The sequence below is a fragment of the Lytechinus pictus genome, unplaced genomic scaffold, assembly GCF_037042905.1.
Source record: "Lytechinus pictus isolate F3 Inbred unplaced genomic scaffold, Lp3.0 scaffold_19, whole genome shotgun sequence".
Classification (NCBI taxonomy): domain Eukaryota; kingdom Metazoa; phylum Echinodermata; class Echinoidea; order Temnopleuroida; family Toxopneustidae; genus Lytechinus; species Lytechinus pictus.
In genome coordinates, this window is record NW_026974140.1 from 13,298,570 (window position 1) to 13,325,480 (window position 26,911).

The 26,911-nt window shown below is 35.3% G+C and overlaps 1 protein-coding gene across 1 annotated transcript in view; it reads right to left on the reverse strand.

The window, feature by feature from the left end:
- Positions 1-4,481: 4,481 nt before the first annotated feature.
- LOC129260644 (erythroid differentiation-related factor 1-like) overlaps positions 4,482-26,911 on the reverse strand; it is a 46,220-nt gene continuing 23,790 nt past the window's right edge. Inside the window, exons 7-20 of the mRNA XM_064114263.1 lie at positions 25,062-25,146; positions 20,427-20,580; positions 19,370-19,445; positions 18,890-18,998; positions 18,040-18,269; positions 16,716-17,436; positions 15,921-16,106; positions 15,122-15,322; positions 14,177-14,400; positions 13,066-13,224; positions 11,386-11,538; positions 10,523-10,670; positions 9,170-9,809; positions 4,482-8,516 (exon numbers count right to left, since the gene is read on the reverse strand). Coding sequence (XP_063970333.1) covers positions 8,381-8,516; positions 9,170-9,809; positions 10,523-10,670; positions 11,386-11,538; positions 13,066-13,224; positions 14,177-14,400; positions 15,122-15,322; positions 15,921-16,106; positions 16,716-17,436; positions 18,040-18,269; positions 18,890-18,998; positions 19,370-19,445; positions 20,427-20,580; positions 25,062-25,146 — 3,222 coding nt within the window. The 3' untranslated portion in view covers positions 4,482-8,380. The remainder of the gene's footprint in view (positions 8,517-9,169; positions 9,810-10,522; positions 10,671-11,385; positions 11,539-13,065; positions 13,225-14,176; positions 14,401-15,121; positions 15,323-15,920; positions 16,107-16,715; positions 17,437-18,039; positions 18,270-18,889; positions 18,999-19,369; positions 19,446-20,426; positions 20,581-25,061; positions 25,147-26,911) is intronic.

A 26,911-nucleotide genomic window follows, 5' to 3' on the forward strand; every position in this document is an offset into this window, starting at 1 on the left:
GATTAACACTTAGTCCAATTAGACCAAATGGTTAGGACTAAATGGTTATTGGACCAACTGGTTGTTAGACAAAATGGTGAGTGGACGAAATGGCAATTAGGCCATGTGGGTAGTAGACTGATGGCATACCAATGATAGTAGACGATTTGGTAACTGGACGAAATGGCTAGTAGACCAGTCCAAGTGAAAATAAACGACAAGGCACCATGGACCAATTCCCACCAAATTAGTGTTTCAGAGGGATTTCATCGTGCTCTACCAAAATACACATGGTATGAAAAATGCTCGTAAACATACAAACAATGGGAATGGATGTCACACTCAGTGGCGTACCGTGGGTCACGGCATTGGGGGGGGGGGGGGTCACCAGCAATTTTTGTTTAGTCAATTAGTGTGCGCGCAGGTATACTGACCTAATAAAGACATTTTAAGGACAACGCTACTGAGCGGAAAGTTTGTTATATTCAGACCTAAAAGAGGGAGATTTTAAAGACTATATTTTAGGAATCTATGATGAGTATAAATCTCATCATAGTCATCTAATGCGAGTGCCAAGTGCTTGCTGATTTTGTTATAATTACATCTGAACACATGAAACACTTTTTGTAGTCATTGTAATCATGATTATCATATGCATCTCACTAATCAAATATTATGAGCACGAAGCGCGAGCTGAAAATTTAGATAATTCAGACCTGAAATGGGGCATTCTCAGGCTTGTTTGTAGGAATTCATTAAGACCATACGTATTTCACTGACCAAATGTGGCGAGCGAAAAGCGCGAGCTGAAAATTTTTTATATTCAGATCAGAAAAGGGGACATTTAAGGACTGATTTTAGGACTTCATGGAGAGTAGACAGATCTCAACAATCCAATAATGAAAATCACGGATAGGAACTGTTTTATATTAAGACCATAACATGGGGAAATCACTTAAAGTGGTCATGAAAAAGAAGCATGTGTCACTAAATAAAACAATAATAACCCGAAGTGCGAGGAAATATGTTTGGTGTATATTGACTTGATAACAGGGGGGGGGATACAGGATTATATATCTCGTTAAATAATAATAGAGTTTTATTTTTTTTTATTTGTGACGTCATATATGCGAGCATTTCTCTTTCTTTTTAAAGCAGGTATTTCTGCATTTATTCAAAATTGCAAATTTATAACAATAATTTAAAATCAAACATACATAATGATCAAATTACAACGGTGACAATGTAGTTGGCGGTGGAAGCCAACAATTTTAGGGGGCACCACATTTTTTTGAAAAGCAAAAAAAAATGACAAGCAAAAAAAATTGAAGCAAAAAAAAAAAACTTATCAACAAAAAATTTAGGGGGGTTCGTAACCCCACCTAAAATTTAGGGGGGATACTCCCCCCGCACCCACTTCCGCCGCCTATGGTTATAAGAAGATATAGACATAATTCATGTAAACAATAACAAATGAATTCAAATGCAGAGACCAGCTACCGTAAGCTGAATGCTTGAAAAAATAGCAGCCATATATATGGCTAAAATCAATTAAATAATGGTTTGTTAAAAACATGCCTTGCAGCCAAAGGCTGAATAATTATTTTGTACAACAATTTTCAACAATTTACAACAATAGAATAATACTCAAATACAAACATGAAATGATATCAAATTACTAGTACTTCTTAATATAATACAAGGAAATAAATTATTTGCAAAGAATAGGCTTCATCATTTCAAGCGTCAATACAAACCACATAAAATAGGCTATCAAATTATCTTTTTACTCACAAGGTGTATCAATTGTTTTCAATTATGCATATTAAAAAAAATGTGCGACACCACGTGCATAATCTCTCTCGAAAAAAAAAAAGATGATAAAGAAACTAATTTAAATATAGAGACAATAGGAAGAAAAGTAAAGAAAAAAGAATAAAAAAGAAAACGAAAGTGAAAAGAAAAGACAAGAAACGAAGAAAAAAGAGCAAAAGTAAAAAAGAAAAGAATGAAACAGTAAAGAAAGGAAAAGAAAATCAACTACGAAACGAAAAGTAGATGAACAAAATATGAAAATAATAAAAACAAAACGGAAAAGGGGATAAAAAATAAAGAAAGTGAAAAGAAATCACGAGGGAGAACTAAGAAATAATATTAGAACACGAGAAAAGAATGAAGAAAAAAATTACATGAAAAGAAGCTAATCGAATAAAAACAAAAGGCCGTTAAAATAGTGATTTATTCACTGGCTGCCACGCAGCCAAACCATCGAAAAAGAAATTACGCCACTAAGTTAGACTTATGAATATTCATATTACCCTTTCTCGCATGCCTCATACGATAGCCTTTTGTCAAAGACTTCTAGTATATTTCTATAGGATCCTCAGTGAATAAACAGGGTGAAATTAATAGGAAGAGCGTATTATAATCGATTATTATTTTATTTTTTGTTTTTATAAGGATTATGCTATTATTTATCTTTTGTTTTTGTTTTCTGCTAGCACGAAGATAAAAATCAATTTATCTCGTTGCCTCGTCAAAAGGCTATATCGATCCTCCATTGCTTCCTGTACAAACGACTTTTAATGCACACCGGCAAAATTTTCCGACGTTTTTGCTTCGTTTTGGGGAATTATTTCGAAGTTTTGAGGGCCGCCCATATTGCGCCTTAAGTTGTAAGTATGTATTGATTCCTTTGTAACAGTTTTGTGCAATTTTATGTATTTTTGATTGATTCCCGATGCTCATCTGGTTTGATCTGGTGAGCTGGGGTGAATCACAACGCAGCCCGAACACAGTACGTGTTCGGGCTGCCGCAGTAAGGGTGTCGCCTAGGCTAGAGTGATATTTAATTTGAAATTACTTATCACCATGACATGATCATCTTTCTTTTTTTTCATACTTATCTTAGTAGCATGGCGTATGCCTACCATACACTCACATAGGACTACTGTTTTATAAAAACATTCGACATTAGTTATAGTAACAACGATCCAATAGGCAATAATAATATCCGAGACTGAGATAATGATCGCTTACTTACGGTATATCCTACGGGTGGGACTGAATAATGTCATTTTGGAGTTTCTTTCCAAATCAATGATGTGAATATGCGGTCTTGCTTGTACGATCAGATATATTTACCATTTGATAGCCTTGCTTTACTTAAAGACGTAGAAAAACTCCTTGATAATGGTCTCAAACCATGCAATGCAGCTCGACATCTGAACATTTTGAGCAGTTCAAGGGGAAAACGTGAGGAGGAAATTCGCCGGTAACTTGGAAGAGGTCAGAGGTGAAAAAGTTGATCGGCAGCGCGATGAGCTGGACGCGTCCTCGGTACGTGGTGGTACGTGGTGTGTGTGCGTGTAGGGGGGGGGGGGCAAAGCTTTGCCCGGGGGGGGGGTAGATGCAAGTATTTCGACACAAACAGGGGCCGCGGATCGAACGGTTTTCAAAGTGCCAGTGGGGGGGGGGGGCTGATCATGCAAAAAATCACAATCCTATGGTCATTTTTATGTTTTTGTACATGGTTTTGGAAAAAAGTGGGGGGCGCTGAAGCCAGCTAGCCCGGCCCCCCCCGCTTCCGCGGCCCCTGAACAATGCCCTTTCGTAATCAAATGTCAGTCAGAACTATCTTTCCAATTCATCGATTTCATTTCTTTCTTCGGGGCTTAATTATTTCCCCCGAAGGCCATTTTGATGGCGCCTCGATCTTCCTGCAAATTTTTTTTTTTTTTTTTAAAGATATAACATTACATTTTTGTTGAATTCTTCCCCCTTTCCATGATCCTGGGCCCCTGTGCATCTATTGGTTTTTATGTTCATCTCCAAATTAAGGTAAATCACATTAAAAACGATATAATTGAGGATATAGGAGAAGCAGATTTGTTGAAAGAACATAATCAGAATTTTCAAAAGGTATACGTCATGCCAGTATATATGCCCATGGATCGACATTTCTAACTTGAGGTCAACTCAATGTGATATAGGGTAGGGGAAAATGCATCTATCCCATTTCAAATAATCACTAAAATGCTATCTTTTTGCAACAAAATTCATTATTTCTTTTATCAAACTTTCACCATTCTGTTTTTAGTACATTTTTCTTTGACACAAATGATTCTTTTCTCAATATTGGGATGACCTTTATAATCAAAATCCCATATATTCTCCTCGATCTCCAAACTCTCTTCTCTTCTCATGCACATCCTCCTCTTTCTCTTGTTCCCTCTCCCTTTTTATTCAGTATTCCTATATATGTTCATTTACCTGTCCATTCTCAATTTTTCATCCAGATAAAACTTTGTTTACATTTATTTGAAAAGATCCATTTGCATTCTTCAAAAATTAAGATTGTGCCCAAGGATTTCCAGAAACACAGGTAAAACATATATTAATTTCATGCAATCATTATCTTAGAGTTCTTTGTTATCAAATCAAAGAAATATAGCTGAAGAATGCCACAAGAAAATAAATAAACACAAATAAATTAATGATCATTAATTTTCTAGTTGATTTATTCATAATATGAGAAATCACATAAACATCATCCTGTGCATATTAGCATTTCAGCATTGTTTTTAATCACTGAGACTCAGACTTTTATTTCTATTTTCCTAATATCAAGGAAAACTTTCAAGTTTCTGAACATATGTATATATTGGCCAGTAGAAGTAGTACTGCCAAAGGGCAGATTTATTTGTAAGCCGTGAACTGCATGCTATAGTTTGTTTCATCAAATATTATATGCATTCTTATTATATTCTCTAATTACCGGAAAATAAACAATAATCATAATTATTGCAATAGATATTCCATTCACAAGGTGAACTTTTTCTGTATCTTAATGGTTTTATCCTTATCACGCAGATACGGTTGAGGCCAAAAGTTTATATACACCCAGGAAATTCAAAGAAAAGTTGGCACTTGCAAAGCATCATAAAATTTACTGTATCTTATAAAATATTTTTGCTATTATGATGAATTGATATCAAACAAATGAGACGAATTTGATATCAAACAAATGAGTATGTCCTGCCCAGTGGCGTACCTAGGATTTTCCACAGGGGGGGGCAAAAAAGGTCTTTCAAGCTCGTCAGGGGGGGCAGGGATACGTCCTTTGCATGGGTTGTGGCTCGTCAGGGGGGGGGGGCAGACTGCAGTGGTCCTGCCCCTTCATCACATTGCTTTGTCATCAGGAGCTGAAAAATATTAGGTGCCAATTTGGGCTGAGCTGATGGATGTGTCTAGATTTCCACATCACAAGGTACAGACATTAGTGGGTAGTTTGCACATAAAACAGAATAGGAAGGATAATATGAATAGAAAAAATATAGAGCTAATATAATTCAGCAATATATTGATTATGCTAAGACTTTTTGAAGTCTACTTTCAACAAAATAGCTTTTCTCACAAAATTAGACCATCTTTATTGTGCTTGAAATACAATATTATGCGAGTAATAAACCCTAATAGCACCACATATATTTCCAGAGAACAATCAGAAATACTATAGAGGAAGCTGCAATTTACAAAGTCATTGTGCAAACTTGAAAAGAATACTCCCATGCGGATATTGTCAATTTCACATATCCATTTAATGATTTCAAATATTTATACCTTTTTACTTCTTTGTCTGTGTATTGTCTTTTCCATTAACTGCTAAACAGTATAACTCACACAGACTAAACACATGGACCACAATATTCCAGTAGTTAATGGGTTCAGGTGGGTTAATTGGGTTTGCTGGGGCAAGTTGATTATCTACTTCCTACAAGGGGTTTTCCCCCATCAGAATATGAATTGCTATAAACCTGTTGCCAAATGGAAGTAGTCCCTGTACGAAACCTAAGGCAAATGCAAAATTTTGTTAAAAAAGGGTTAATAAAGGGGAATCTAACCCAAATAAAAGTTATTTTTGGAGGAAAAAGAAAAATCAGAGAAGTAGACAGGAAAGTTCGATCAATATCGGACAAACCATAGAAAAGTTGTAAAAGTTGCAAAAATTGGTAATTAGTTTAACCTTGGAAATAAATTGGCTGCATTGGTGATGTCATGGTGAATTGGTGATGTAAGGCAAGGACTACTCTTCTATTTACTCCAAAACATAAAAAGCTAAAACGTTTTGTTTTTTAAGTTTTACTTCAAATTATATTTTTCTTTCACAATGACAAAACAATATGCTACTATATTTGGTAGTGATTTTTTTTACCTGATTGCTAAGAGAGCATGAATGCTTGGAAGCAAGCAACCAGAGGATAGACGGTTTAAGGTCCTCTCTGAAGGACCTGGTAATGAGGATTAATGCCTTACCAAAGGGCATTAGCGTACCAAGTGGCAATGAACACGGGTCATCGGAATATCCGAAACCCCCCCCCCCCCCCCCCCCACGGACTGAGCTATTGTCCCTTCTTATTGTGACTACTGCCCCAGGGAAATAGGTTACAGGAAAAAAAATCCCTGATAATGAAGTACATGGACCGTAGGAAGGTAGTCCCTTCCACTTGTCATAATTTACTTACCCATTTGCCAATTTGAAATTTACATAATCTTGGGGATCTCAATTTTAAAACAGCTATAACTTCCCTATTGCTTCTCTGATTTTTTTTTCAAATTTTCACCATTCTGTTTTACTAATTTTTCTCCTCTCTTCTGTTTCTGCCGATTCTTGCTGTTGAACACTCCTGAATTTATTACTTTTACTCACATTCTAATTGTTTTTTTTTTTCTTCAATCCTACAACCATGGGTTAGTCATCGTGTTTCTAGAGTCATGATAAAAACTTCTGGGGAAAAATAGAAATAGAATAAGAGGATTGTATGCAAGCCTACCTTGTCTGCAGGATTATGAAGAATCTCATTCTTTAATAAATTGGTAATCATTGTAAATAGCTCTCTTAAACTCTGAATTAGAATATAATTACAGAGTATATTCTTAAATAGCTTAACTTTATCCATTCACTAAAATAGATGCACTATGTGTTGGTCTTTCTCTTCATATATAATACTGGCCTAACAAGGGAATTGATGATAACATCAATCAAAACTATTGAGAGCCATTTATGTCATAATAAGCAACTTAGACGATATTACAGAATGCCATTGGTTAACAACAAAATGTATTGCATAAAGTTGTTCTTTTTATACTTCCTGTACGTCTGAAAGTATTTTGGTTATTGTATATACAGTATTTACATCTTGCATGGGTGAAATTGGTAAAAACTATGAAAAGTTAACAATGTCAAAAGAACATGCTGATTGGTCAAAAAGATTATAATGTATAGGTCAAGGTTATCTCTCAAAAGCACTATACTCAGGCATAATGCAATCTAAACAATGACATTGTTGGATTTCCATAGCTTATACCTATTTTAATCATGCAAGATGTATATATATATTTTCATAACTAAGTACTTTCAGACAGGATCTTTGCTTAACTTGAAAATAATGGCTTTCATTGTAAAGTGATTAAGATAAGAAAGAGATGTGTTTCATTAAGCAGTACATAAAGTTTTCCACGTCTTTACAAAAACATTAAATATGGCAAGCCAATATTACTGATTATCATTTTTAATCACATCAGCTGAAAGTTGAAATATGCCATTCTCAATGATTAAAAAAACCTAAATTTAAGGAAGTATTTTGGAGGCAAAAGAACAACTTAAAAGCAATACATTTGGCACCTTTTTAACTGGACAAATACTTAAAAACATACATTTAAACAAAATAAATACCAAGTCTGTGACCCTGATAGTTTCAGTCTGAATATGTTTGAAATTGATACTGGACACAAAATTCTTCCATATATTTTTTCAAGTGCTTATTTTCTAAGAGATGAATAACAGCAATCTTCTTTTTATGTGTGTCACAATTTTTATATACTAATACTGACAAATAGAATATTGCACAATAATTGTAATGCCTTTAATTATAATGGTAAAGAGAGGTTTCGTGCAACTTGTTACTGTATGCATTCTGCATACTAATATACATTACACAACAATCAATGTAATATCTCTAATAAAAGTAAATTATACTAGCACATAAAGTGGCTTGCATTCACTTTCTCAGAGGTCTCTGGGTCTTTTCAAATAGTGCAGCATACTAGTTTTGCTGATGAACCAATATGAAATCCCAGTGCATATTAGACTACAAATTTTCAGTGAAATTTTAGTAAAATTTTCAAGGTGCAGCAACTTCTTTCTAGGCCTACGTCTTTCTCAAAACAGGCACCTGATAGAGCCTAAGCATGCATCTCCTTATTCTGTCCATTTCTCATTCTCTCTATCACTCTCAAACTCTGTTTCTGTTTCTGTCTCTCTCTCTCCCTCTTAACTCTCATCCCTTCTCGAAAATATTTTATGTTTTCATCCACTTTGCCTAGATATCTTCATCTACTGTTATCTATGAGTAGAAGCAATGTTGCATATATCCTGAAGTCTTGAGCTAAGGCTAACTTTATCAGAGCTTGCTGAGCTGTGCAGTCTACCTAGAGATGAGCTGTACATCTTCTTGTACCGATCTTCATCATTGGAGCTGCATTCAAAAAATGAAAGCAGGAACGAAAAATAGAATTAGTTTTTAATTGAACTGAATTGAATGATAAACTTACATGTATTGTACAGAAAAATAAATGAGTCAAAGAAAGAAAAAGAGATCTATATAATCCCTTTTTAACAAACAGAATAACACTTTTCTATTCATATTTACCTTTTAATAACAAGTCAAGAGAGAATAAACTATTCACATTCATGAAATAAATCATCAAACACTCATGGATATACTTGGTTGTTTGCATTAATAATAATTATGGTGTAGATTTAAAAAGTGCCCCCACAGTCAAACGCGCTCATGGAAATAAATCTTTAAAAAAAGAAACATAATAAAATCTCTGTGTTGAAGCTTATGAAACTATGAAAATTGTTCATTTAATATGTAAAATATCTTCTCTACAGTATTGTCTGCACTAAACATAATGGTATCTTGACTATCTTCTGCACATAAAAATGAAACATACAATGTAATAATTTCAACTTCATATAATATTCTATGATAAACTCATTCATTTGGAAAAACTGACCTCAGCCTCTTCCTGTAATTATCAAAACTGACCTCTGCCAATGAACTTAGCAAGATTTATACCAAATTGCCATAAACCTCTCATGATAAAATAAGAAAGTAACTCTCACCCATGCTTGCCACTGCTAGAATACTTGACAAGATAAAGCAGGACAAACTGAAGACGACTCTCAAAGATAGTCAGCAATCTCTTGACTTCGTCAACTTCTGATTTGGTACCGTCAGTCATGTCCTCTCCTACCTTCACTCCATCATCGGCTCCACCTACTTCTGCTTCAGCTCCACCTCCCTCACATGCAGGATCTCCACCAGCTCCTTGGATCTGATCTTCCCTTGATGAAGTTTCATTAGTCTCTTTCCCCAAGGGTAGATCCTCAGTAGTTCTTTCAAGTGCTTGACTTGCATCACATGCCACTCCTTCAGATGACCCAACACCTTGTCTCAAAGGAGATATTTTGGCATCAGTCTTTGACTCTTCTACAGCTTCACATCCTTGCTCATGTTCCCCATCAACCTTTTTGAGGTTCCCTATTTCCTGTTTCTTGTCACTCGTCATGACATTCTGATGAAGCCCTACATCTCCCTTCTTGGAAGCTACAACATCCTGCATCACAGATTCTGATTTATCTGCAGTCTTTGCTACTATTTTGTAGCTCAGTTTTTCCAACTGAGGGATGATGTCACTACAATTAAGGATGATGCCTAGTGCAGTCTCTAGGGTCTTCACTTTGGGTCCTTTGCTTGTTTGAGCTATTAAAATGAAAAAGAGTAGGGTCCTGATGCATAAAACCTCATATAAGTGGCAAGGTACAAGCAACTGTTATAAGTTATTTAAATGGTGCTATTCAATTGTAAAGAGAATATTTGCCACAGATAAATTTGAAATTTTATGTCAAATTTTATGAAAGAAAGGGAGAATCATTGTAGGGTGATGATATCCTGCTAATTTTCAATCTCATTAAGGTGGCATACAGCAATCGTACAATATTCGTACATATTCTGAACCAACATTGGGTTTAAATTTTGTTTAGCAAGCATCGTACGATCTCTGTAGTGCTTCTGTATGGCTTTGCCTTTAGACCTCAATGGTGTCTAACACAAGAAATCATATGATGGCTGTAAATACAGTATTGTAAGCATAATAAACGCAGCCCGTAGCCACCAACGATGTCATTAAAAAAAATGCAGACTAATCTACCATACAATGAACATGGCAAATGTAATCAAGGCATTAATCAAGACCTTGCAAAAACACTTCTCAGTAACTCACCTAATCAGTCAAAGCTGTAAAAAAAACACCAAAAAATCTACAGCCTGGCCAAGGGCTGCATCCGAAACAGCTTCTATGGTGTCTCATAAAAATTAATGATTTACAAATATACAAAAAATTTCTACCATCATATCAACAAACTGTTTGCAACTCATAAATACTTCATGACATGGGCAAAGGCAGGGACTCTTACTTTCAAACTGATGTTCTAGCAATGCTACTCTCTCTAGCTCAACCCGGATTAGTTCAACAGGACGATCCATCTCCTTGAAGAGTTTGACAGCCTTTGTGTAGTGAAGCTCAGCTAGAGTCTTAGTGTGCTTCTTCTTCATGTGAGAGGACTAAAGAGAGAGAGAGAGAGAGAGACAGACAGACAGGGTAATAGAGAGACAGGCAGAGAGAGAGAGAGAGACAATTAGGCAGAGTGGGAGAGAGATCAAGGGAGGATAAGGGGAAAATGAATAAGGGAAAGAGATTAATAATTTTTGAGAAAAAAGTAGAAAGCACATTTAAAATCCAACACACGTTTAGAATATTTGCTAGTATTAAAAGTTGAAACAAACTCTTACAATATAGATAGCATTGAATGACACTACAACAAGAATAAAGACAACTATATATGAATTTTAATGAAAATGTAGATTATTTAATTTTATTGAAACTAAACCAAGATACATATTTATTATGCTGCACTGAATTAAAATGTTCACAAATGAGCTAAACAAAGTGAGGAAAATACTAACAAGGCTTGCCAGTGGGGGTGTAGTAACACCATAGATCAAGTCTATTGAGAAGGCAATCAGATACAAGACTTGCCAGTGAGGGCATAGAGAATCTGCCCTATGCTGATAGACTTTTGTCTGCTGGATGATGTCTCCTCTGTATCACATAAAAACATTTTTGTAGGTGGGGACCTTTTGTTAGTAAAACATTGCTGAATTGGGCTCTCCTCCTATTTGAATTGTTATGGATGTGCATCTATTGCCATTACAATGCATATTTTCTGTGCATTTTTATATGATTTTGTAAATAGAGCAAATAAACTCGTCAACTGACCTGACTTCTGATTGAATTGTGATACATGGATGCAAGCCTGTGATGGATAGTAGCTGCCCTATACTGATACAGTGGATGTCTACTAGACGATGCATCCTCTACATCGCAAAGAGTTAATGCTTTGCTCATGAACTCCAACACATCCTTCTCAATCTAAATAGAAAAACAGGATTATAAATGAAAGGTTTCATCTATATAAAGTTATTGCAAATTACTGCATTTATGGAAGTCATACAACTGAAATCCCCACCTTCATCAGATTATCTGTCTTTAAAGTGCGGTGAATCTGCAATGACGTAATGGGTGATTCTAAGAATGCTAATAATAAGCATGGGCTGAGGAGAGTTATGAAAGAGGTGAATCGGAAGGGAAGGCAGGGGGGGAACGGTTCTTTAAAGTGGGTGATTCTAAGAATGCTAATAATAAGCATGGGCTGAGGAGAGTTATGAAAGAGGTGAATCGGAAGGGAAGGCAGGGGGGGGGAACGGTTCTTTAAAGTGGGTGATTCTAAGAATGCTAATAATAAGCATGGGCTGAGGAGAGTTATGAAAGAGGTGAATCGGAAGGGAAGACAGGGGGCGAACGGTTCTTTAAAGTTGGTGATTCTAAAAATGCTAATAATAAGCATGGGCTGAGGAGAGTTATGAAAGAGGTGAATCGGAAGGGAAGGCAGGGGGGGTGGGGAACGGTTCTTTAAAGTTGGTGATTCTAAAAATGCTAATAATAAGCATGGGCTGAAAAGAGTTATGAAAGAGGTGAATCGGAAGGCCGGGGGGGGGGGGCGAACGGTTCTTTAAAATTGGTGATTCTAAAAATGCTAATAATAAGCATGGGCTGAGAAGGGTTATGAAAGAGGTGAATCGGGAGGCGGGGGGGGGGGGGCGAATGGTTCTTTAAAGATGGTGATTCTAAGAATGCTAATAATAAGCATGGGCTGAGGAGAGTTATGAAAGAGGTGAATCGGAAGGGAAGGCAGGGGGGGGGGGGAACGGTTCTTTAAAGTTGGTGATTCTAAAAATGCTAATAATAAGCATGGGCTGAGAAGAGTTATGAAAGAGGTGAATCGGAAGGCCGGGGGGGGGGGGGGGGGGGGGCGAACGGTTCTTTAAAATTGGTGATTCTAAAAATGCTAATAATAAGCATGGGCTGAGAAGGGTTATGAAAGAGGTGAATCGGGAGGCGGGGGGGGGGGGCGAATGGTTCTTTAAAGATGGTGATTCTAAGAATGCTAATAATAAGCATGATTCTATGAGTTTATAGAATAAGAGAATTAGATTAAGTGGGAATGAGACCAGGGCCCCGTAACACAAAGATTAGCGATGAATAGCAAATATGAGAAAACACTTCTGATTGGTTCCTGGTCAGTATTTTGTGCCAATTGCGCGTGTAATGTTGATCTTGATTGGTCAGTTCATTTAGCGATTGATCGCTAATCTTTGTGTTACGGAGCTCAGGTGTAGTGTAGACCAAACAGAAATTAGACCAAATGGGTTTAGCCCATGTGGTATTAGACTGTTTGGAAAGTAGACCAACTGCTTGTAGACCAAGCTGAACATGCAAAAAACCCACAATAAGATGGTAAGAAAATAATCACAATTAGTTGGAAATTTTAACATTTTTGTGTAGGTTTACTGAAAAAAAAGAGGGGGGAGATGAAGTTTTGACCATGATGATCATTACCTCAGCTAGAGTGGAGGTAGCTACTGGAGGTTGATCCTGCATCAAACATGCCATGTTGAAATACGTCGAGCAGAGCTCCCATGAGATGGAATCCCACAATGCAACATGTCCGCTCTTGTGGCCAAGGATGTGAAGACCCCTTGCGTAACACTCTGCTGCCTGGGAATGATGGGTAATCAGGACAGAAATCCACATCACTGGGTGGTGTATTGTATACCATGCAATGAAACTTGGACTGGATTCATTAATGGTTATAAAACACAAATAGCTTTGAGCAATTGGCAAATGTAAAATTACACTTAACTGAAGAGGAATGTATTCACCACAGAAAAAAAGTAAAAGAAAATATACATCTTGTATAAGCTATATAGTGAATAAATTTGCATACGTAATTATCTTAGTATGTGTACGGAGTATATGAACATTTTTTTGACCGAGCACCTAACTGACTGAAAACAGCCGGCTTTGACCCCATTACTTTTGTATATCCTTCCATCTTATTCCAATAATATTACATATGCAGTCTTCATACATGTACAAAAGGTGAGCTGTGACGTACATGGAAAATTGCACAAGCTAGAAATGTTTGATAAGATCTAATGTACTGAAAGAACAACTCAAAGGCCCGTATTCTGAAGTCAGGTTTAACTTAAACTCAGGTTTAAAGTTGTGGTTTAAGTATGGATAGCCAATTGTTACATAAATCACTAACAGTAGAGATATCATATTTCAGCTCATTTGGCTCTCAAATCACTCATAATTATCTAGGAAGTATAAAAAGATGATTGTCTTCACCATCGATGAATCAGGAAAGAGCACAGCAAACATGAGAAACATACAAATCAATAAAAATTTTGACACTTTTGGCTTCCCATGATTTATCAGAGTTAGACCATGGTCTAAGTTAAACCTGACTTCAGAATACGGGCCAAAGTGGTTATTTAATTATTGGTTGGGTTTAAACACAATACTTGGGAGGGGCCCACCAAGTTACAATAACAACATGGCCTGTGAAAAGCAATTATAACTAACCTGGCACTAGAATTACAGCAAACGATGAGAGCAATTTGAATATTATCGGGGGGGGGGGGGGAGAGAAAGTTTGACATACCTTTACATAGTAGTGCTTCTCCTTTGGGCTAAATTCTGAATTTGGTCCCATGCTGCCCCCAGACGCATAGCTCTGTGCACATAGCCTCATCAGACGCCCCATGTTACAATTGAGAAGAGCCACATTTATTGAATCTGAGACTTCCTCAAAGGACTTCACACCAGTGTCAAAACAACGATAACTCTCCTTCCATAGCTCCTGTTCAAACGTACTGGGCATTGAGTCTGAATGGGAGTATACAGAACATATTATGCTCATTCACACTGTAATTAAATTTTACAGGATTAACAGAAATTTATACTTCTTTTTATGTGAGGTATGTACTTCACATTAAATCCGAAATTGTATAGACACAAATCAGAATAAGACTTTATACAATATCACATCAATAATACCTTGTTTCATGAATCAAATTTTCTCACCAATCAAACCTAAATGTACGAGGAGAAGAGGCAATATAACAAATCCCCTACATAAATGTTCCTTACTTTTTCCAATGTTTTTTCTGCAAAATAAACCAAACACATTACACAGGGCCTTTTAACAATATCATATCACATACATGTACATGTGGGAAGTTCCAAATGAACAGATAATTGATCGAACTTAACATTTACTTAGAATATAGTCATTTTCTGAATTAAGTTTTATATATGATATATGACTTGGTATCACAACACAAATATATGTTATATATTTCACAAATTAAAGGTTTCTAGTGGTCTGCAAAAACAGTTTTATTGAAGTGTTTACTGGATCATACTTGTAAATGAGGCACATTCCTCTGAATGAATTTTCTATATTCTAAACCATAATTGTTCTTGTATGATAATATTTGTGCACATAGGGCACCTTTGGAATATTTGTGTGTGGTATGCATATATAATTATCATCATCATTAATAATATTATTATCATAAATTATCATTATTATCATATTAATCACCTTTTACTGAAGCTAGATTAGCTGCAGTATTCATGAAGAAGACACCTAGTTCATTAGAAGCATTCCCCAGCTTCTGACCAAGATTCCTCCTGAATGCTTTCCCCTTCTTCACCTTATCATTTAGACAAGCTTTATAACATTTGATGCTGCATTCCAAACAATCCTCCGTCTCTGTCAGGAATTCCGTTGCCCACTCGTAATCTTAGCATGAGAAATAAAGAAATAAGTAACTTATTTTACAAAATATGATCAAATTGACGACTGAATTATCTTAAGGCCACTACACACCTTACGACTGGTCCACGATCCGATTTTAGAACAAATCACATTTTGCTTATTTTTTGAAAATGTGAATGAAAAGTATCTTTTTATTTGAGGTTCAAAGTAACTGAAAGAATACAAATGTGACAATTTTGGATGATTGCAAGCCTTTATTTTGGAGTAAAGGACAAATAAGTTTCAAACCGTAGCCGATCGTACGATTGCTATGACATCGTTATGACTAGATACTAAACTTGCTTTTATTCTATTCTAACAAGGATGATAGCATTGTCACAGATTTGAAAATAGGTTTTTGTACAATGATTTTGAGCATTACACATTAAGATATTCCATGTCTCAATATTAGCACCAAATTCTATTAAGTTTTATTCCCAAATCGGGTCACAGAAAAATCGTAAGATGTGTGGCAGCCTTTACTTTCTTAATACAGGGATGAAAAGATTCACATGGACTAAAAACCATTTCTTCAAGAAATTAAACAAAAACAATAAGTATGATTTATGGAAGTAGAAAGTACCTTGTGATGTCTGCTGGATGATGGCCGTTTCTAGGATGAAGGTGTCAGTCTCTGAGATGTTCTGGTAATCTTCATGGTGAAGATGATGGTTGCTAGGGTCATGGGTCAACAAGAGATGAGAATCACCACACATCATTAGAACATTGTAAATATTGCTCTCTCCATCAAGGATTGACCTGCAAGCATCTATATTCATGATAAAATAAAATACATACGCTTGAATTGAATTCGTTCCACTTTAACATCAAACAACATATACGTGTATGTGAGAAATATGAAATAAAGCATGTAAAGACTTAAATGTTTGACATGGGAAACAGAATAGAAAGAAGTGTAGAGCCTATCAGTGCAAAGAAGTAAGGAAATAAAAACAGATAAAATAGGAGAACACTATAAAGCAATGTAGGTATTGCTTCCATTTCATTACAGAATTCTAAAAAAAAAATAATAATTTGCAAAAAATTCTGTGATAAATCAGCAAAAAATAACATACTGAAGATGTAAATCATTCTAGGGCTACTTCAAAATATCAAGAAAAGGATCAGAAATGATCATAGTGATATAAGGAAAAATAGAAAGAGCTAGATAGGTTTTCTAGCAGAGAGACAAGCTGAAAGATAAGATAGAAAGGGAGATAGATATAGAGAGGAATGCAGACAGACAGAAACTCAAAAAGAGAGACTGAGAGAAAGACAGAATAAACAAGACAAAACTAAAATAAACAACTGTCAATAAAAGAGATCATCATCATATTGACAAATGATACTGTCAAATTAATTAATTTCTTTGACTTACTTAAGCATTTGATGGCCAGTTGTGCCATGAGAAGTGTCCTGCCATGTTTATGTTCCTCCCATGTTAACCCAGTCAGGGTGACGTATGCCTGGTAAGCCTTCTCCAGCAATAGCAACCCAGATGTCTCTTGCCAAGAACCTTGAGGGAATGGTTTCTCCTTGGCCACTGCCTTGGTTCTCCTTGGTGAGTGGTCAGTCTGCACAAGGTCACTGCACTGTCCAGCTCCACCCTTCAGCTGTAATTGGTCACAAGGATTCCCTGACATTTCACCAGGATTTTCAATCGATGCATCTTGTTTGTTTGTAGATTGAAGAGACAATTGATCAGGTCCTATTGCACTGTTATCTACCTCTTGACCGGATGTCTCCAAGGATTTCAGAGCTTCGGTTCTTTCCTCAGTTCTTTGGACTGATCTACCAGCCTCCTTGATATCATGTGCAACTTCTCCTCCTGTAGGCATGCACACGTCGACCAACCCTAGCTTCTTTGTCCGAACTTTACCATGAGGTAAATTTCCTTCATGACCATCCCTTCCGCCAGTACTATCTGGTGATCTTTGCTTCTCCGTTCGTGGTTTATCTCGCAGTGGAATTGCTTTACCAGTAGGTAAGGAGGTCCTTTCAGGGGTTGAAGGGGGCAAGGGAAGCGGTATAGCACTATGTGATGGTGAAGATGTAGTGGTTGTAGACTCAGGGATACTGTTCTTTATTGCATCAAGGCCCTATAAAATTGGTGTATCAAATAAATAACTTGAAACATCTTTCTAAAGAAGTAGGTTACTTTAGAGGAAAGGGTATCAAGCAAATTTGCTTATTTTTATTAAATTTTTTACTACATTTATATTGGAAACATCAATTGTGACGATTGTTTCAAGCTAACAAAATCTTGCTACAACTTCTTGCTTTTTCTTTTTACATGATATTTCCTATTAAAGAGCACATTCCTGTAAAGGACAATTCTTTCTTGAGCTCAGTCTGTCTCGATACAGTCAATCTTCCAGTAGGGTTATTCCTTCATCTACAGTCATGAATATATTCAAGGAGTAGTTAATCCTTTAGGAAATCTTCAACTTTTCCTAATTCTCATGGTTTTCATTCTTTTCAAAAATACAATTGGCTTTGAAGAAAATAAAAAACAATACCTATTGAAACACTTTGGCCCAAATTCACAACGGTGGTTTTTAAAACCCATGGTATATGCAGATTTACTGTATAATTTATGCTTATTTAAGCGTTTGTAGTGCGCCAAATTGACGCCTGTTGCCATTGTTAAAAACGCTGTTTTATTCATGAGTCCACTGTTTAGAATTATTGAGTCTACTCACATCAGCAACATATTTCAAAATCTGGTTTGCTTTCTCCGTCTTTGAAGCATCCAATGATTTGACCTTTGACCTCCTACTATCAGTGTCTTTGCATTTCCATGTCTTGCTACTAGGGACGGTAAGATTCTTGATTTTGATTGGTGGAAGAACAATCTCTCCTCTCTTTGTTTGTTCCTCATCGACATCATCATTGGTTTCATCCTCCACATCACTGCTGGTCGTAGAGCTCCCTTCATGTTAAGAAATGAAAATAAGAAACAAAGAATGAAATTGTATAATATTTTAAATAACAATTTTAATTTTTGTATTCCTATGCCTTGTTTTCAAAATAAATTATGATATTATAACTTCTCATTATCAAGAATCAACCAATGAGACAATATTTTCACATGACCAAATATTCATAACTACTGGGGGATGTAAGATAATATTATTGAAAGAAATGAACCTAGTAGTAACATAAACTGAATGGTTACCCTACAAAGTCCATGACCATCTGCTTTTTCTTGTACAAAACGAGGACATCAATACTGTACTACTTTGGCTAAGACAAACGATATAAATTTATTAACCAAATTTGAGTTTTTAGTGCATTTCAATTTCACAAATAGATTCCTTCTTCCAGGCCAAATTTCATAGAAATTCACCGAAGCTGACCTTGAGAGATGACTGGTTAACCCTCATGCTAATACATTCAGGTGTTTATGTCAATAAAATATGTAGTTTGATCTTTTACAGGAAATTACTCTTTCATTACAGGCTTCCCTTTTTCCAAGTAGGGGAGAATAAATAAAGACAAAATAACAAAGATAATAAAAGCTTGAGCAGGATATTGAATTTCATAAATTACCATTCCAAGCTGAATCTGAACTATCATCATCTCCCATGTTACCATGTTGTTTCTGCCTGGATTCCTCCATGAACATCTGACATAGGATAAAGTTGGCTTGAGCTACAATCTAAAAGAACATATAATAACAATTCAATTGATTAAACATTCATGTATGATGTTATGAAGATTGCTTTTCACGATTGCTCTGAAATCCATTTCCTATTAAATCTGACTCGGTGATATTAATACACAGTTTCAACTCTCAACAAAAGCAAGTCTTTAACTTCAATTTTGTCTACGAAAAAAGGTGCCTTTATAAGATATAGAGATATTTTCAAATTTCTCCTGTTTGTAGTTTAAAAAGACCAGTGATTAAGCGTTCATTGAAAGAGAACTCTTAGCAGTCCTACATGTAGTTTACCCAGCTGGGTCTTCAAGTGAAAAGATTAGATTTAAACACAGAATTTAACAATGTGAAAGCAAAGCAAATAGCCTTACCTCTAAATGCTGATCTCTGCATTGAGCCAATAATGATAGGCATTTATTTAGAAGGTAAACAATGATGTGCTTGTTCCTATTAAACAAAAGTGGAGAAAAAATACTTAAAGAACAAGTCCACCCCAACAAAAAGTTGATTTGAATAAGTGGAGAAAAATCCAACAAGCATAACACTGAAAATTTCATCAAAATCGGATGTAAAATAAAAAAGTTATGACATTTTTAAGTTTCGCATAATTTCACAATACAGTTATATGCACCTCCCGGTCGGTATGCAAATGAGCAGACTGAGGACTTCACCCACTCACTATTTCTTCTGTATTTTATCATATGAAATACGTAAAATTTTAATTTTCTCATTCCTCCCTGAACATGTGGAACTATCATTATTTTAAGTTAATGGTTAAGTGGCGTCAAGTTGGTCCTGAAGTAAAATCTGTAAAAAATTGAAATATTGTATAATTCAAACAATAAAAAATCAAAAGAAATAGCGAGTGAAGGACATAATCAACTATCTCATTTGCACATCACTGAGTTGTGCAATATAACTGTTTTGTGAAAGATGTTAAGCAAAACTTTAATAAAAATGTCATAACTTTCTTATTTTACATCTGATTTTGATGAAATTTTAAGCATTATGCTTGTTTAACTTTTCTCTATGGATTCAAATTAAGGTTATTCTGGGGTGGACTTGACCTTTAACAATTATACAGTTATCTCACATTCTGAATCATAACAACTTGCACTAAACAAAGTTTTATATGAGAAAGCACATCCTGAGCTATAAATGATACATGATTTGTCAACATTGATCAATAATAATCCATTCAAGTACTTGATTGAATGTAGAAGAAATGGCTTGAAATGAAGTTTAAGGTTCACTCAAGAAGGACATTTGCACACTGTGTAATCGCCATCAAAATTCTTCTCATCACCATCATCATCATACCATGTGACAGCTTGTGACTTATGAGATTAAAAAAAAATATAGAATTCAATTGGGCATTTCACACTTTTAAACAAAAAAACATGAATCATTGCACGTCATCTCACTCACTTGGCCGATATCTTGGAAGCCTGGGCCATGTTACGAGCAACACGGTATAGCAACATGGCAACAGGGACCAAAAAGGGGTTGTCCCAAGGGCAGTCTGGGTGCTCAATTATCAGGCTACTCAGGTCATAGAGCTTGACCACATCATCATTTTTACCTACATGAAAAGAGAGATGATGAGAAAATTACTTGTTGGAAACATAGAAATAAGGATGAATAAGGGTCTACGAACATATAAATTGAAAAGAAATTTTGGCTTGAAGATATTTGACAGCTTGATGTGAACATATCACACTAAACATGTGATATTATTTATCGGGGTGCAAGCCTCAAATATCATTACAATATTGAAACTTCCCCATTAAGCATAAAACACCGAAGGTGATTAATACCCCCACCCTGCACTGTTACCATGGCAACAGTTTCTAACACATGAAAAAAAAGTCTTGCCCATCTTTACCCCAAGACCTATGTGTGAGCAAAATATCATGAGAATTGGTTTACAACTGATGAAGTAGTTTAAACTGAAAGATTTTTACCTAATTTGGGGCATATGCTGTTACCATGGCAACATGATTTCTGACACACAGAAAATGTGTCTCAAACATCTTTACCTCACAACCAATGTGTGAGCCAAATTTCATGAGAATTGGTTGAAAATTGATGAAGTAATTATACTGCAAGTTTTTAACCCAATTTTTGCCATATAATATGTCGTTACCATGGCAACATGATTTCTGACACACACAAAAAATTTCTTGTACATCCTTACATAAAAACCAATGTGTGTGCCAAATTTCATGAGAATAGGTTAAAAACTGAGGAATTAATTTGAACTGCAAGATTTTTACCTTAATTGGCCACAATATACCGTTACCATGGCAACACAATTTCCAACACATGCAACAAATGTGTCTTGCACTTCACCCCAACACCAAAATGTGTTCCAAGTTTCAAGAGAGTTGGTTAAAAACTGAGGAAGTATTTGTATGCTGATTCCTATATACCCCCTTCAAACTTAAAAAATGATGATAAATGGATTATTGAAGAATGAGTGGATTGGTGAAAGAGATCAATACTTGCATTGATGAATAGAATGATAGATGGATTTAAAAATACACAGGGTGAATGTTTGAAAAGATGCATGTTGAAATATTTATTTAAGGACGTTCCACAGTTAAAGTGAAATCCATGTCATTTTCACCAAACTTTGCACATAGATACTGTAGAACCTTAATATTCGAAATATGCAAAAATTAACATAGGTCCATGTGCTTGATTTTTTGCTATAGAGCTTCAAAGTTCCCCCAATTGATGTCCTTAAGAATTGCGCATTCAAAAGAATTTGGCATTTTTAGACCTCGCAAGATTACTACAATGAGTTTAGACCTCTATTACTCAGTCAAAATACATGAAAAGCTCATCAAATTTCGCCAGAGAGTTAATAATTGTATCGTTAGAATGGAGAATCTATTTATAGTGCTATTTGTTTGCAATTTTAAGTCTAACAGCACTGTCAGTTCTTAAAAATGGCGTAAAAGATAACAAAAACCCAATCTCATAAATGTGAAATTTTAATAACAAACTACAAAAGTACAATAAATGCTGCACTTTATTCAAAACCCATGTCATTTTCACCAAAATTTGCAAAGTTGTAGAGAAAGGTATACCTAAGAGGTACAAACATTAAAAAATAGGGGTTCATGTGCTCGTTTTCAAACTATCAACAATTTTATTAGAGCAAATGTGCTTTTTAAAACACAAAAAATGCGCCGAATGCTTTGTATCTATGTGAAGAAAACTATCAAAACCACTCTACCATTTATTCAAACTCGGGGTCTTATTCGTGATTCTTGGCAGCACTGCAGAGTTAAGTATTTTGAAACTGTAGAGATATTTAAAAAAATGGTCCATGGAATAATTTCATTTGTTTAGTTTCATAAAATAATCATCGTATCTGCAGTTAGAGTGCAGATGATGAGAAAAATAAGCTCATACCCACAGCTAATTAATCACCTGTTCATCCATTGTGACGTCAGCGCGCAGAGTGTAAAATATGCGCAGATCATAATGCACATAAACATAACTTTGGAACGTCTTTAAGTACAGTATGAATACATGAAAGAAAAGTAGATGGGCTGAATTTTTCTAATGGATGTCTGAAAATTGAAAGATTGATAGATAAATATATAGGTTGATAAAAGGTTGAAAAAAGGATGAATTCAGAGGAAAACTGGCGATTCGTCTATTGCAAACTCGTCCACCCATCACATGGTCTACCTTCATTTAGTCTAACAACCATTTGGTCCGATAATCACTTCATCTTATCACCAGTTCATCTATGACCATTTCATTGAATAACCAGTTGGTCTAATACCCATTTTCTTTTCATTCATTTCGCCCAATTATCCAATTATACCAAATGGTTCATGGACAAAATGGCTATTGGACCAACTGGTTATTAGACGAAATGGTGAGTGGACGAAATGGCAATTAGACCATGTGGATAGTAGAAGAATTGATGATAGACCAAATGTTAGTGGATAGTAGAAGAATTGATGATAGACCAAATGGTAGTAGACAAGTTGGTAATTAGTCAAATTGGCATTAGACCAATTGGAAATAAACCAATTGAGAGACTGATGGGTAATTGGAATGGTGAAATGATGTAGATGAATTGATTTTTTATTAAAAAAAAACAATTAAATGAGTTGAATGTTAAAATAATTAATGAAAATAGTTGGAGAGGTATATGGTTAAAATGAGAAGATAATAAATGTATGACTGGATAGAAGGAAAAACAATGGAAAAGGTGAAGATTGCAGGTTTTGATAGTTGCAAGAATTGATAAAATGACTGAATAATTAAAGCATCAATGGAATAGGGGAAGATTAAAGGTAATAAAGATGGAATGATAGTTGGAAGGATGGATTAAATAACTGAATATATATTACGGGTTATAAACAAAAGAGAGAATGAAGAAGGGTCAAATTCAGAAAAGAAGGGGACCATATCATGGGTGATACCAGCACTGACAAGGTGTCTTTATGTCTATATAGTAATACTGTCAGATATATGTGCCTCTCAGCCTATGGAAATCCAGAGATGCTTGCATTGCCATGACCATCACAAATTTACAATTTGCATTATTTCTTCAACAAAATGGGTCAGCAGGGAGAATCTATTGAGGATAGTTGGTTAAAATACCTCAAATCGCACATTTCAAGAAGTCAGATCTGCTTTTAATCATAACATCAGAAAACGTAGCCAGTATGATATGCATCACGACCCTTGCTATAGCTTTCTCTTTGTGAGAATGCATATTTCAAGGCATCTCAGATTTACAAGCAAGACGTAAAGTGATGTACCAAAAATGCACAGCTGAAAGGTTCCAGACAATCAGGGCATGAACACATGACTTGCATACACGCTCACTATCGGATTACATCCTTGAACCAGTTTTATAAAAAGAGTTATTACATATGAAAATATAGAAAGGAAATATATTTCGCCAAAAAAAATGAGAAGATAGAAGATTTAAGTAATTTTAGCAAACTTAGGTTATCTTATTTCAAAGAAATAATGGAGTGAGAGTTGGAGGTATAAGAGCTTAACAGGATGCATATGAATATAAATATATATATATATATATATAATTTCAAAGAAGAAACATGTAGATATTTAGGGTTTAAAAATGGAATACTTACAAATGTGTACTGCTATGCTAATGAATGACAATTAGTGGCTGCTTGTTTTCAACTTTAAAAAGCCTGAAGTTTCTTTTCAAAATTGTTTTTTTAATGATTTCAAGCAACAAATGCTTGATTCCAGCATTGATGTGATTTTTTTTTTACATTTGATTTTTTTTTCTAAGATGACAATACAGACTTTTACTAGTCAAAAGTCACAAAGGTAATTTCTTGATGCCCAAATAAAACTTAATGAGAGTATTGCTTCCCCTTATTTATAAAATGTGCTCCCTATAAACATGACATGGTTCCAACTTCTACATTCATGAAAATACAAAATGGGAAGAGAGAGTTTTTCTGAAATATATAATTTTTTCTTTTTCAAGGAACTTTATTGATTTTGAAATTAAAGAGGATAAATATAAAATGTAGCTAACTGAGCTATTTAAATAATAAGAAAAGCATTGATCATAGTACCATAAATTTCCCTAGATGACCATAGTGACTTCTTAAAAGTAACAATTTTATCATCAGTATGTGTAAACTTATACATGACTAGACAGATGATGAATTGTTTTGCTCAAAAGGGTTTTATCAAAAATATATGTTATTTTGAAGTGATGATACACTATATTGTGGTGTTCAATTGCTTTGTTAGAATAAAAAAAAATGTGCATAAATATCCATCAGGCTGCTTAGATCTTAGAATAATAGGGCATTGCATGAAACTTGCGATCAATCGCCAGTCTATTTTCAGTCCCCAAAACAATCATATGTCTTGCAATTAATTGTAAATTGGTGATTAAATGCTAATCTGGTTCTTAAAACAAGGAGAATGATCTTATTTGCTATAGTTAAAATCGATCCATCAATTGTAACATTGCAACAGAATATTTGCAATTGATTACAAATATTTTCTTGCAACAACCCATAAGTCTCACATACATACCCTTGAAGAGCCAATAGGTATGTCCTTCTTTGGTGCAGTTACTATTGATGAATGATAGGATGTTTTGAGCAATATCTGTCACAACCTGAAATTCAAAGTCAAGATGAAATGCATTATGGGAAAAATTAGGTGTAAGTGCGCAGAATTTCAAAATCATATCTTTCCCCATCACTTTTTATTCCAGACTATTACATAATTTGAGTTTTATTTTTGTAAAAATCAATTTACTGGCATAGCACATTGTACAGGGTAAAATTGAGGAGGTATACCCACTTCTGAAGGGGAGGAGGTCCGTCAAAAGTTTTTGCAATGGAAAATCAAATTAATCTTTCAAAGAACACTTTTTCTAAATATATTCATTTTCAAACAAAAGATAAGATAAATACTTCAATATCATAAACACCATAATTGTAAAAATATTTCTAAACATAAAAAACAAGGCAAACGCCAAGCGTTGTCTCGCCTGCATATTGCAGTCATGAAGAGACTGCATGTCAAATCTGAAGGGTAACATTTAAGAAACTTTGACAGCTTTTCAATTGCACAATTGGCAAATTTGTGTGAATATTATAAATGGTGCCAAGAACTATAGCTCATTAAATAGATAACAACAACAGTTTTTAAAGAATAAACAAGTAAAATACAAAATCTGGTTCAGGTATAGAGAGTACTGAGTTCTGAAGTAAAATGTTAGTGTTAAAAAGTATAAAATTATAAAGTTCATGTCATTAGAGGAACAAAGTAGTGTGAAAGTTCATTGACCTTTGACCTTAATCGAATACAACTCACATTCGAACCAACCTGACCTGCACCTTCAAAAGATGGACCTCTTGTATGAATTTGGCAATCCTACCTTGAAGATATAGAAAGTTATTGTGTGTACAGCACAGCACAGTGCCAGTCATGGAAAGTTCATTGACCTTTGACCTTATTCAAATTCGGCTCACATTTGAACTTGACCTGCACCTTCAAGAGATGGACCTCTGTTATGAATTTGGCGATCTCACCTCGAAGCTATAGAAAGTTACTGTGTGTACAACACAGCACAGTGCCAGTCATGGAAAGTTCATTGACCTTTGACCTTATTCACATTCGACTCATATTCGAACATGACCTGTGCCTTCAGGAGATGGACCTCTGGTATGAATTTGGTGATCCCACCTCGAAGATATAGAAAGTTATTGTGTGTACAACACAGCACAGTGCCAGTCATGGAAAGTTCATTGACCTTTGACCTTATTCACATTCGACTCATATTCAAACTTGACCTGTGCCTTCAAGAGATGGACCCCTCATATGAATTTGGTGATCCCACCTCGAAGCTATAGAAAGTTATTGTGTGTACAACACAGCACAGTGCCAGTCATGGAAAGTTCATTGACCTTTGACCTTCATCAAATTCAACTCACATTCGAACTTGACCTGCACCTTCAAAAGATGGACCTCTTGTATGAATTTGGCAATCCTACCTCGAAGATATAGAAAGTTATTGTGTGTACAGCACAGCAGTGCCAGTCATGGAAAGTTCATTGACCTTTGACCTTATTTAAATTTGGCTCACATTTAAACTTGACCTGCACCTTCAAGAGATGGACCTCTGTTATGAATTTGGCGATCTCACCTCGAAGCTATAGAAAGTTATTGTGTGTACAACACAGCACAGTGCCAGTCATGGAAAGTTCATTGACCTTTGACCTTATTCACATTCGACTCATATTCGAACTTGACCTGTGCCTTCAGGAGATGGACCTCTGGTATGAATTTGGTGATCCCAACTCGAAGATATAGAAAGTTATTGTGTGTACAAACACAGCACAGTGCCAGTCATGGAAAGTTCATTGACCTTTGAC